The sequence below is a fragment of the Mirounga angustirostris genome, unplaced genomic scaffold, assembly GCF_029215605.1.
Source record: "Mirounga angustirostris isolate CCGP_5_RB_7025 unplaced genomic scaffold, mMirAng1.0.hap1 SCAF_14, whole genome shotgun sequence".
NCBI lineage: Eukaryota > Metazoa > Chordata > Mammalia > Carnivora > Phocidae > Mirounga > Mirounga angustirostris.
Genome location: NW_026991722.1, coordinates 65,852,891 through 65,865,920, shown reverse-complemented (window position 1 = coordinate 65,865,920; position 13,030 = coordinate 65,852,891). Strand labels below are relative to the sequence as shown.

The 13,030-nt window shown below is 53.6% G+C and overlaps 1 protein-coding gene across 3 annotated transcripts in view; it reads right to left on the bottom strand.

Moving 5' to 3' along the window:
* Nucleotides 1–13,030, bottom strand: part of CABIN1 (calcineurin binding protein 1) — a 155,960-nt gene that overhangs the window by 56,250 nt on the left and 86,680 nt on the right. For all 3 annotated transcript variants that reach the window (XM_045887216.3, XM_064578077.1, XM_064578076.1), the window contains 2 exons: nt 10,487–10,669; nt 5,209–5,540 (listed from right to left, as the gene is read on the bottom strand). In XM_045887216.3, coding sequence (XP_045743172.1) covers nt 5,209–5,540; nt 10,487–10,669 — 515 coding nt within the window. The remainder of the gene's footprint in view (nt 1–5,208; nt 5,541–10,486; nt 10,670–13,030) is intronic.

The following is a 13,030-nucleotide window of genomic DNA, read 5'->3' as shown; positions in this document are numbered from 1 at the left end:
GTGAGAATTACCAAAATGTGACATAGAGACACAAAGTGACCAAATGCTGTTGGCGCTGAAAGACTTGCCCAACACCGGGTTGCAGCAAAGCTTTGATTTGTAAAAAAAACATAGTATCTGCAAGTTGTAACCAAGTGAAGCACAGTAAAACACGGTGTGCCTGCCTGCACGTGATCTGTAAATATTTCTCCTTTTGTGTGGACCATCTTTTCATTTCAATAATGTCTTTTGAAGCACTTCACCTGGAAAGTAGAGGCAAAGGAAACATCTGAGCCCCAGGAGGTCCAGGCGCTGCCACATCCTCCCCAAGGGGTTCGAGACAAGCTGCTGTCCCCTCCGAGCCTCGGTTTCCCGCTCACTCGGCTGGGCAGGGTGCTATGTGAAACAACACTGAGGAGCTGGCCCAGGCCAGCTTTTAAATTTTGATGGGGTCCGGTTTATTATTATTATTCATTTATTTTTATCACCTGTGCTTTTGGGTGTCCTATCTGAGAAACCACTGCCTGGTCAAACCACATCTATGGTCAAAAATCAGTTGATCATAGATATATGCCTTTGTTTCTGCGCTCCCAGTTCTATTTTGTTATCTATACATCTACCCCTAGGCTAATACCAACCAAACTGTTTATTTTCAGCTGTGGTACAAAACACATAAAAATTTACCATCTTACCCATTTTTAAGTGTACAGTTCAGTAGTGTTAAGTATATTCACACTGTTGTGCAACAGACCCCTAGAACTTTTTCATTTTATGAAACGAATTTACTGAAATTCTATACTGATTAAATAACTCCCATTCTCTCCCCCAGCCCCTAGCAAGCACCATTCCACTTTCTGTCTCTCTGATTTTGATTACTTTAGATCCCTCATGTAAGTGGAATCATAGGGTGTTTGATTTTTTTTTTTTTTTTTTTTTGGTGCCTGGCTTATTTCACTGAGCATAATGTCCTCAAGGCTCATCCACGTTGTAGTACATGTCAGAATTTCCTTCCTTTTAAAGCTGAATAGTATTCCACGGTTTTGATTACTGTAGATCTGCAGTAAATTTTGAAATTGGGAAATAGGAGTCCTCTAAGTTTGTTCTTTTTCAAGACTATCTGGCTCTAGGAACCATCTTATAACCCACTCTGTCCTAGACCCCTTGCAGCAGGTGGTGCTGAAGTTCCCCAGCTGAGCCACAGGCAGTGGGTGGCAGGAACTGGGATAGGGGTGCCCATGCCTCAGCCTTCTTTCTGGATCTCATTAGTGAATTTCAGAAGCCTCATGATAAAAGGCCCCAATGCCATGTGGCCTCTCTCCTGGGCCACTCACATGGACTCCAAGAAACAGTTTTTTTCTGAGCACAGACTGAAAGTCTAGGGCTCAAAATCCTGGTGGAGACTGTAATCTTGGAGATTGTAAGTGATGTAATAGCTACACTTAGGGCCCTTATGGCCAACAGCATGTGTGATCTTCCCTAAGGTGTGGAGAGCATTAGGGAGCCCTGCTTCCTCAGGTGCCCCTGGCCCTCGATGTAGGCTAGCAGGAGGCCTGCCTTGGGCGGCCCGGGGGGGGTCAGCCTGTGTGCAGCAAAGCCAACCTTGGGCAGAAGCGCAGCCTTAGGCAGGCATCAGAAGACCTAGTAGAGGGGCTAGGAGCCATGGGAGATGCTGACACTGAGGAAATGGACTCGGGTCCTGGTGAGAAGCTCAATGGGAAGGCCCCCAACCCCTCACCTCATTGTTACAATAATCCTGTGCGAATACCACAAGAGAAGAGTCGTGTTACCCCCTCCCCCGCCAGCTGGGATCTGAACCCAGGTGAGCCCACGTTCAGAGCCCACATTCCCTCTCCCTCCCCCAGAATTCCTGCGGCCAAGAGCTAAGCAAGTGGTTCCCTGCACCCTGAGGGTAGTTTCTCTGTAGAGGCCTGGGGGTGGGGAAGCTTATGGAACAGAGCTTTAGCTGGGGAAACGTGAAAGACCCGAAGGATCTGGAGCAACATGCACAGCCCCTGGGGCCTCTCTGAAGGCAGGGATGATGGATGTTCCAGCCAGGTGGCCACTGAGCCATGAGATGGCAACAGGAAAATGCTACTGCCAAGCCCACAGGCGGATTTTATGAAGAAATGTGCTGCTGTTAAATATACATAGCGGGAAGTGTCTGTTACCAACAGCTGTGTTTGGAAGGCAGTCACTGCTTGTCAGCTAATGGTGCCACATGAGTCACTGAGAGCACTGGTTGTGTCCCCCATATCTGGGGACAAACTGACACCCGGGCCTGGGCAGAAGCATGCCCAGCCCCCAGGACAATGGCATGCCCCAGACAAGGTCAGCCTTAACTCAGGCTCTCAGTGCAGCGAGGTGTTAACGACCTGCCCTTCAAGTTGGGGTGACACCTGCTGCTCAGCGAAGGTCTCTGAGTCAAGTAGGCAAAGGAGCCAGCGGAGCCCCCGGGCTGCACCAGGGCCTAGGGTGTGGCGACCTGGAGCTCCGGAGGCACACCTGGCACCTACACAACTGCCATGTAAGGGGGGGTCTCTCTCAGAATCACGACCAGCATTCCCTCTCAGAAAGCCAAGGAGCCAGCCTGGGAACGCAGCTAACAGAAAAGCCAGCAGAAACAGAGTGTGATGGCTGTGGGAAGGTTTTCCGGGAAGGAAGAAAAGGTAGCCTCCGTCCCCACGACCAGGGGTGGCTGGATCAGCTGGGGTCCACCCACCCCACAGGCCATCCGAGGGTGACCAAGATGACCTGGGGGACATTCACAGAAATGGCAACAAAATGGCAAACTGAGCACAGATGCTCTAATGGCAGGGGGAGCAAAGGAGCAACTGGGCCAGGGTGAGGCTACCTGAGCCCATGCCAGGCTGTCCCTCTCCTCTGTGTGACCCTAAGCCAGGTATGCAGATGTGAAGTAGAGAGAGAACAAGACCCCCACCTCCTGGACCTGAAGTATCTGAGAGCTTCAAAAGTGACAGTCAACGGCGTGTGTGTATGAGAACTGGAAAAAATACACATATAAAATAGCTTTTGTTTTAGGGTGGTAGAACTGTGGATATCCCCTAATTTTTAATTTTGACATAGATACTATTTTTCACTTTTAAAAAACTCATCCAGCAAGGGACAGGCAGGGAAAACGACAGCCTTTGCTTCGCACCAGGTGGGGCCCTTTACATGCATCGGCTCCTTTGAGCTCAAAGCCATTTAATGCGGAGGCTGCAGCTGGGTGCTGGGGGCTCTGTGGGGCCTGCATTGCAACTCAACTCTCCCTCCACCCAATCCTGCATCTTCCCCTCCTTTCCATTGCGGCTGATCCCTAAGAGGCATCTTGTACCCCAAATTCTGTCAAAGCATCTGCCGCAGTGTGGGGAAGGTTTGGGCTCAGCACAGGAAGCTCCAAGTCCTGCTAAGAGCTGACCACAGCTGGGGGGAGCATCTGAAGAAGGGAACACCAAAGGCGGTGGAGATCCAGATGATGGATGCTAGTGTCCCTTCCAACCAAGACTCATAAGAGTTCCCGCACTGAACTCTGCTGCTCTCAAAGGAGGGAAGAAGGAAAGTTCCCAGAGCAGTACTGGAACATGGTGGGGGGCAGGGGCAGTGTCAGCCATTGGGCCCCCGAAGACTGCTGCAGAGGGGGTTTCATTAAAACCCAGGTCTACCTGGATTCTGAAGGCCCAGGGCACCAGAGGTAAGGTCCACTGCAAAATGTAGGCTGGGCAGTGAGGGAACTAGGCTCAGGGGGTTCAGCGGCAGCCAGGAGAGCCAGACGCCCTGAAGCAGAGACAAAGCCCAGAACGAGATCCCCTCGTTCCCCAGGCCTACCAACACCACTGCTCTGACAGAAATCAACCAAACTACGTGAGCATGTTGGGCAGTCATGACTGTGACAGGGCACCTACCTGTGCCTAGTCCCCAACAGAATTTTGTCAAGTAACAACTTCCTGTCATGTAACCAGCGCCAAGCCAGCAGCCATCCCTCCAGCCAACTGCCCTTCCTGGGTCTTGAGGTCCCACAGAGGCTGGTGAGGAGGGGTCAGCGGGGAGTGCGGGGGGAGCCTCTGGGAGGAAGAAGTTTCTGAGCCTGGACCTTACTGAATAGGGGAGCCAGACAAAATTATAGACTACAGCCAGACTCCAAGGGCTGCCCCTGCCCCGCCACCCTGGCCCTCTCTGGCCCTCGCCCACACCAGTTTGGCTCAGCCAGCACGGCCACACGCCCAGGCAATTTGCCTGATCGGGGCTCTCTCCCTGTCCTCCAACCTGCCCACTGTCCCCCACTCTGCCCATGGCCGCCCTACAGGTCTCAGCTCCGCGGGTGCCTTTGTGGCGCCGCAGCAGCACCCCCACTCCTGTGTGTCCCCCATTATCTTCTTTGTAGCATGTGTCACAATGGGACTAGCTTTATTTGCTTGTTTGCGTATTTTAAAATCTGCCTGTCCCTTAGAAGGTAGCTCGGTGGGGGCCAGCGCTGTGCCCAGGGCACTTTCTCCAGTGCCTCCCAGGTGCGTGAGAAGGGGGTGGAAGAGCACACATGCCACACTCCCTGCACAGATGCTCCATGCCAGCAGAAGCGAGCCGGCCGGGAAGCCCCCGAGAGCGCTTAAGCCTGGGGCACAGCTGTTAAGAACTGCTACATCATCTGCTTTCCAAAAAGAGCTGGAGGAGGCTGTCAGCACCCAACCCCCATGCAGCAGAGGCTGTGAAGATGGTTCTGGCAGCTGCACTGGAGAGGCGAGCCCAGGGGCAGGATGATGGCACGGAGGCCTCTCTGCAAGATGCGTCTGGAGGAGACGGAGCCTGCAGCAAGGCCCTGGGACGGGGGGCGGTGGGGGGCGGTTCTGTAAGGCATCTGGGGGATGTGCATGCGGGGCCATGCTGAGGACAGTGGAGTAAGAGTCACTACACAGGCCCTCACAGACAAGAGCTGATGAGTGTGTAGGTCCTCATCCTTCAGCCCACAACTAGTACTGGAGCCTGAGATCCTGCTTCGGGATCCCGGGAGCCACTCCTCCCTTGATCCCTTGCTGCGACCCACAGTCCTCACCAACTCTCACCCGGAAAGCTGGACCACTCTTGTAAGGACCTGCCTCCTACATCTCTCCTGTCCCGTCCCTTCCATGCACCACTACCCAAGATCTTCAGCAGCTCCATCAACACTCAGATGCTCGTGGGCCCTGGGAAAATCAAACCCCTCTCCTGCCCCCAGCGGGCTGGCAGCTCACTCACCCGGTGAGTCTTGCTGTAGGTGTAGAGGAAGGCCAGTCGGTAGAGGCTCTTATAGTGCTGGGGGAAGCGGCTGAGGCACAAGCGGAAGGAGGCGATGCACTGCTCCGTAAGGAACTGGCGCTGCTCCTCTGCCCCGGCCGGCAACCCCTGGGGAAAGGCTGCTGGCTCCCCCAGGGGGTCAGCTCTCTTCCTCCCATCCCACAGGGCAGGTGCAGATGCTGCCGGTTTGACAGCAATGCAGGCAGAGGCTGGGGGGTCTGCGGCAGGCTTCTGGCTGCCTTGCTCTGTGGCCCGGAAGCCTTCTGTGCTCTCCAAGGACTCCTCAGTTTTCCCTATGGGTGAGAAGAAAAACAAAGTCACCTCGGTAGTGGTCCACCACCAGCAAAAGAGGTGCCTTAGTGAGGTGACAGGCACAGCTAGGCCTGTGCCCTTGCTAGACAGGTGCTGTACTCAAAAGACCCAGCAGTAGGAGGCATGGGGCCCGGCGTTGGCTCTGCCCCTGCCGGCTGAGGCCTCCACAGCCTTCCCAGTCTCCTCCCCTGTGAAACAGGGTGTCCCAGCTGGCACACAGCAGAGGGGCCCCGAGGCTGCAGACAGTAGGGGTTGCAAGCGGGGCTCTGGGCCCCCCCTCTGAATGGCAGCACAAGGCTGTCCCGCCTCCGAGGCCTGTGCAGGTGCCTGGGGAAGCAGTCCATAGAAGGAAGGTGTGGCCGCCACCACCATGGAATAAAATAGCCAGGAAAGGCGCACAAAGGACTGCACCTGCTCTACCACTTAGCACCTCAGCCCACAGCCTACCCGACACCCTTCTCCAGGGTGAAGAGCTCACACGCAGGAGAGCCCAAGCTGGGTGGCAGGGGCTGCAGAAGATGACTGGACCAGGAGGGAGGGATAGAAGGAAGAGGGTGGGGGCAAGCATCAAGGGTAAGGGGGCTCCTTGGGCACCCGGGAGTTTGGCAAGGCCTGCGGGGAGGAGGCCAGAGAAGCAGCCCGGCACCAACTCTGAAGCCTGTCTGCCACAGTGGGCTGAGCCCCTTCCCGCCCTTAGCCTGATGGCCCCTTCCCAACTGTAGTGGCATCCAGGAGAAGGATGGGGCCTGCTGCGAAAGGGCAGAGTGGTCAAGGACTAAGGTCCCAAGTTCCCCCAAGCAAAACCACGCAGCCATCAGGTGCACATCAAGCTCTTCCTGCCCAGGAAAGAATCTGAGCAAGACAGAGCCAAGCTGCTCAGCACAGCATGCAAGGCCACCTCCCATCAGTCCTGCCATTCCTCCTAGCTCCCCTCCTGGCCTCACACCTTGAGACCAACCATGGGGAACAAACACCTCGCTCTTTGTTCCTACCTCTCCACTGCTGCTCCTTCTGGACACACCGTCTGCACTCCCTTCCCTGACTTGCCCACTGCTCTCATTCTTCAGGACTCCACTCGGTGTCACCTCCTCCTGCAGGCCTCCTCAGCCCCAGGGTGGGGTTTGCAGAAAGCCTTGTGCGCCCAGCTTTTTGGTATCACCCATCCCACTGTATTTATGCACGGATGCCTCCCTCTCCCCCATCGCCCAGAGCCTAGCACAGGGTCTAGCTTGAAGCTGACTGAATGCCTGGAAAGCAGATCACATCTGATCTTGACACTATGCTCTCCTTTCAGAGGAGCTCAGCAAACCATGCAGGTCCCACAGGCACCCACTCAGAGCTCAATGACTGCAACCAGGAGTCTGCTCAGGGCCGGCATCTTACAGGGGGCACCAGCGCCTTACTCACAAATGTGCCTGATTACTAGTGTTCAATTCAAGGGACACATTTCAAATACAGCTCAACAAACACATTCTGAACAACCACTCTGGGCCTAGCCCTGTGCTAGGCACAAGGGAGATAGGGAAATAGGATGAAGATGCAGGCCTCCCAGGGGTTCAAATAAGATGCTAAGCATGTGCTCACACACAAAGACACACAGGAACAGGTTTCCTATGGAAAGTGGGCAGAGGATCAAGAATTAATCCAAAGAGGGGCGCCTGGGTGGCTCAGTCATTAAGCGTCCACCTTCGGCTCAGGTCATGATCCCAGGATCCTGGGATCGAGCCCCGCATCAGGCTCCCTGCTCGGCAGGAAGCCTGCTTCTCCCTCTCCCATTCCCCCTGCTTGTATTCTTGCTCTAGCTATCTCTCTCTCTGTCAAATAAATAAATAAAATCTTTTTAAAATTAAAAAAAATAAAAAGAATTAATCCAAAGAGCTCAGAAGACATGTCTGAAGACACATAGGAAAAAATAGAGACGCCAGAATAAGTGAAAAAACCTAGTGGCTTTGGGATCTGCATGGCCTCTTGGGTGATACGCCTCACCCACAGCATCCACTCTTAGGGCTGAATGAGCCTCACAGGTCACGTCAGTGGAAGAAACGGGGTCAGAAATGTCAGTCCACACAGCGCTTCCCAGCCAAGAGGCCCAATCCTAACCCTGGCAGCGTGAAAGTGAGAAGACTTCCTCCTAAGATAAAAAGCAAGCGAAGCAAATGCTCTGGCCACCCTGGTGCCTGCTGCTGGCAAAGAGGACTGCCTTAGAATGCCCATGGTGCACTAGGCCACCTCCCACTCCAGCCACTGCCACCCAATCCGTCTTGAGCATGGCACTCAGGCATGGTCATCAGGCCTCTACTTGACCAACAAGGGGCAGGCGCGCAGCCACGGGATGGCGGTCCCTGAACGAGGTGCCTGGTAGCCATATCAGCATCCTCGACCCACATCCTGCCCTGGGCCCAGGTGGCAGGGAGGGCCCAGGCCAGGCACCCGTGTCCACTGTCTGGACCACAAGCTGTTGACAAACTCTGCTGTCGTCAGAGTGATATAACAGAGTGCCCTTGTGTTTAGGTAGTGAAATCTGGGCAGCTTTTTCCTCTATTAAAAAGAATAAACCTTTACTGTGGCTACATTCACATTATATACATTTTTTTGAAGCTCTGACCCCTAAGAAGGTGAGCTTCAACTAGCTGTAACAGTCACCTGTGGAGAAACCTCCTTCCTGGAGGCGCCTGTCAAAAACCAGAGTGGAGAAGTAGAGGGGAGACGAGTCCTCGGGAGCCGGCGCCCACTGGACGCCGTGGGACAGAGGGCACCTGGAAGGGCACGGCTGTCAGAGCCGATCTTACTTCCCCTTGGCACCCGCGGCCTGGCACAGACTTGGGTTCCATTACGCCCTGCAGCTCAACAATGCCCATGAAATTTGTGAGTGAGCCCTGTGCCACTGACCGTGACAGAAGCAGCGGGCTGGTGGCAGGGCCACCCACAAGGGTGCACCTGAAGGGCTGGGGTGTGGAGCACACTAGGGGCACACAGCCAACCCTGGCCCAGAACCACATCCTGGTTTTCTGCAGGGGGCCGAAAGCTGCGGGAGTTCTGGTGGCCAGGGTTCCCACCCCTTGGGAGCCCGGAGGAGGGGGTGTCAGAGACCACCACTGACCAGAGCCAGGCCTAGAGGAACCCACTGCTCCCTGTGCTGTCTGCCTGGTGCGGGCTCAGAACACATTCCCTGCTGCACCTACACTCCCGACAGGAAGTTCACCAACTTCACTGTGGTTACGAGGAAAAGCTGGGCTTAGAGCAGAGAGATGCATCCACAGAAGTAAGATGCTTCCCTTCAAGCCCACCAGCTACTGCGGTGACTCTGGTTCTACTTGAACTTTCTTTACCGGTGGCAAGCCCCCACACTGTCCGCTTAAACCACTGGCTCTGAATGGAAGAAGGGCAGGGGTGGGATGCCCCTTGTGTGTCTGGAAGGTCCAGTCCAGCCCGGGCCAGACCACACCCGACCCTCTCTTGGCTTAGCACCCCAGCCTCCATCCCCCACTTCCCCAAGCACAGTGGAGAGAGGCCTGTGACAACACAACAGCACCCACAGCAGTTCACTGCTGGATGGCCCACGGAGCACAGACAACAGGCCCCACCTGTCCAAGAGTTAAAATGATCTTATTGGTAAGACTGGAAATGAACAAGAGTCGCTGTGTTAGAGCGTGGGCACTATTGGTAACTTTTTCCTTTCCCTTCCAAACTCCCTGCAGCGTGTTTATGTCAGTTGTAGAATGTCAACATCGGTTTGGGACAGCATAAAAAATGCCTAGTGGGAAAGTGGGGCACTGGCCTCACCTTCCGTGTCCTCTTACCTGACCCTAATGAGGGCACCTGTGCCAACCTGCAGGCCATGCAGCCTCACCAGCTGCTAAGGCCAGCTAGGGGAGGCAGGCGAGGAACACAGGGCTGGGATAGGCCATTGCCAGCATGAAGGGCTCTGGCCACATCTACACGTGAACCCCTGAGCCTCGTCTCTCCCAGCCAGGGCCTGTGCAGACACATCCTAGGGAGGGGTCATTGCCAACCCTAGCTGCCCCTCCCAGCCCACCCAGAGAGGGGGAATGGGGCAGAGGTTTAGAGTGAAGACTAACCCTGGGCAAATTCCCGCCCCTCTCTGAATCTCAGGTTCCTCACCTGTAACATGGGAAGAGCTGCAGGGCTGTTTCCTAGGTTGGCTGGGAGGACAAAAGGAGTTCAAACAGCGCCTGGCACAGGGCTGCTGAGCATGGGTCTGGGTTGTTGTTGTTGTTGTTATTGTTTGGCAAACCCTGGCCAGGGTGGGAGAGCTCTCAAAACCCATGGCCAGCCGCCCAGCCGCAGCCCTAGAGCGGCACCGCGGACATGCAGCCTGCCCGAGCTCTCCTGCGAGCTGGGCGTGGGGCTCTGCCCACTGGTTTCCACAAAGGGGGCCTGGGGGCCCCATGAGAGCTGGGCATGCCCCGGGGTTGGATCAGGGCCCCCTGCCCAAAAAAGGGGGCACTTTTTCCTAAAGGCCTGATGTAATTCAGACTAAAAAGAAAACACATTGGTGACATTTAGGATCCAAAGACTTTTTTAATAACTGTGTAGCAAGAAAAAAAAATACGGCACTCACGTCACGGACGTGGCTTTCCCACACTGGGCCACGGGGGTCACAACAACGACAAGTGTCACTGAGTGCACATTGTACTCCAGGCATCATGCGAGCACCTTCCTGAGCCGCCTCGTTTCATCCTCACAACCCCCGGAGTGAGCCTCGGGATCGCTCCCACCCTACAGGGAGCACAGAGGCCCAGAGAGATGCGTAACTTGCCCAACTGAGGTCCCAGAGCAGCAGGTGGAGGAGGGAGAACAGGAGCCAGGCCCAGCCTGGGCCACTCAGGAGCCCATGTTCTTCAGACTGCCTAGCCTGGCACACGTCACCAAAGCAGTTCTAACGCTCAGAGCTATGTCTTCATACCTCTTTCCTCTGTGGCCCCCTGAAGGTCTTTACCAGTCGGTCCTGCTTGGGAACTGGGAACAGGCAGCTTCTTCTCCATGTAGAGCTTCCGGGAGCCCTCCAATGAGCTGGCAGGCTCATTAAAGAAGTCCTGCGTTGAGCTGGAGTCTGAGAGTGCCACGGCCGTGCTGTCCTGGCTGCGCTCTGAAGGGAAAAGGAGGGAGAGAGGGCAGCAGCATGAATCTACACCAGCTCCAACATGGAGAGGCCTCCCCAGGGTGAGTGTCCTGGTGACTGCCCTGCAGAGCAGATGGTCTGAGCACAGCCACTATGACCCTGCTGAGCCCGACCCGTGCCGGAGGCCACTAAGCCACTCACCAAAGGCACCAATCTTCACGGTCAACCTTGTGGGGTTTCCCCAAATGGTGGGGTTCTGGTAAATGGTTAACAACTGGCTCTCAGGGTGGGGAGGAAACCCGCGTTTGTAGCATTTACTCATTCCTGTGGTGTAAATACTCCCACCATGGCCAATTTCAGGCTACCAACCAACATGATCTTGCTGAAGGTAGAGCTGGAAAGAGATGCACAGTAGTACACCATTCTATAGCTTTTCTACCACACAGAGACAAGAGGCATAAACAACTGAAGCAGGTCAGAGTCCTGCAGACATTTTTAGCTGGTTGCTATAGGCCAAGTGCAGTCTAGAGTGAGAGCCGCAATCCCTGGGAGACACAGACACAAGGGAGGTTGCTACCCACGTGTTTGCTCCTCTCCTCGGACCTCCACATGTGCTCATGAGAAAGATGAGGGGCAGTGCAGGAAGAGAGACTGAAGGAAACCTTCCGGCGGTGCACGCCTGGAGAGGAGGCGTGTTTGTTGCTACAGGAAAGGAAGGAAGTGCTGATGGGACCTTTTGGCCCTGGAGAACAAAACCCTTAAGCCAGCCGGGGAGAGAGAGCAAATCTTGTTGCCTCCAGGGTACAGGTGAGGACCCACTGCAGCTGTGAGAAGGGAAAAGAAACACCTCCCGAGGGAGGGGCAGGAAATACCATTTAGGGCCCAAACATCTGAGGTCTCCCTTCACTAGGGGAAGAAAAGCCCCACTCCTGAGATGCAGGGACACAGTCTGCCTAAGTCTGAGGCTGGACAGAGACAACAGAGAACCAGCCTTGCCCCTATGCCAGCCTAGCAAGCACAAGTAACAGGCAAAGCAGTCTACCACAGGAAAAGGGGCAAAAACATGGAGAGAGACCCTCCCTGAGGTGTACACAAAAGGCCTAAGGCTGAAGGTGGGGATGGAACATTGAGAAAACGTTCTGGCAAATCAGCTCTGCTGTAAGCATAAGGTAAGATCATGGACATTGGAAACCAGTGGTACACTAAAAACAAAAAAACCCAACCCCAGCTCAACTTCTGACTAGCCTAACTCCCCCTCCTAACAGCCTAGAAACAGGAGCGAGAAGCCCATTCCAGGCATAAATACAACTTATTTCAGTTTCTTCTGTCCTACACATAATATCTGATATTCAATATAAAAATGAGGCACACACACACAAAAGAACATTGTCAAAAGAGAAAATTATCAACAGAACTAGGCTCAGAGGTGACCCAGATGTTGGAACTACCTGATGAGAAATTGAAAAGTAACTAAGGTCAGGGTCACCTAGCTGGCTCAGTTGGAAGAGCATGCAACTCTTGATTTTGGGGTTGAGTTCAAGCCCCACATCAGGTGTAGAGATTACTAAATAAATATACTTTAAAAAAAACAACTAAGATGAATATGATTTATAAATGTGATTAGTATGTTAAAGGTTCTGGTAGAAAAGGTGGACACATGCATGAAGAGAGGGGGAGTTTGGGGAGTGAGATGGAAACTATGAGCAAGAGTCAAATAAAGATGCTGTAAATAAAAGACACAACAGCAGAGACGAAGAATGCCTTTGTCAAGCTTCTCAGCATACCTGACACAGTTGAGGGGAAAAATAACCAAAACTTGAAGACAGAGCAGTAGAAATCATCCAAACTGAAGAGGGAGAGTCGGGGGGAAATCAGAACAGAGCAGCCAAGAGCACCCAAGTGATCTAACATACTAATCAGAATCCTGGAGGGAAATGGGACGGACACATGTCTGCATAAATATTTAAAGAGATAATGACTGAGAATTTTCCAAAAGTAATGAAAGACATCAAATCACTAAGAATCTCAGAGAACACCAAGCAGGGCAAAGACTCCTCCACACATATTTAAAAAGCAAACAAACAAAAACATCAACAACAAACCACACCTAGAGGTCTCATATTCAAACTGCTGAAAACCAAAGACAGAGAGGAAATCTCGAAGGCAGAGAAAGACACATCATATATAGAGGAACAACGTTAAGAACTACAGCATACTTCTCATCAGAAACCATGCAAGTCAGACATCTTTTTTTTTTTTTTTAAAGATTTTATTTATTTATTTGAGAGAGAGAGAATGAGAGAGAGAGAACACATGAGAGGGGATAGGGTCAGAGGACGAAGCAGACTCCCTGCCGAGGAGGGAGCCCGATGCGGGACTCGATCCAGG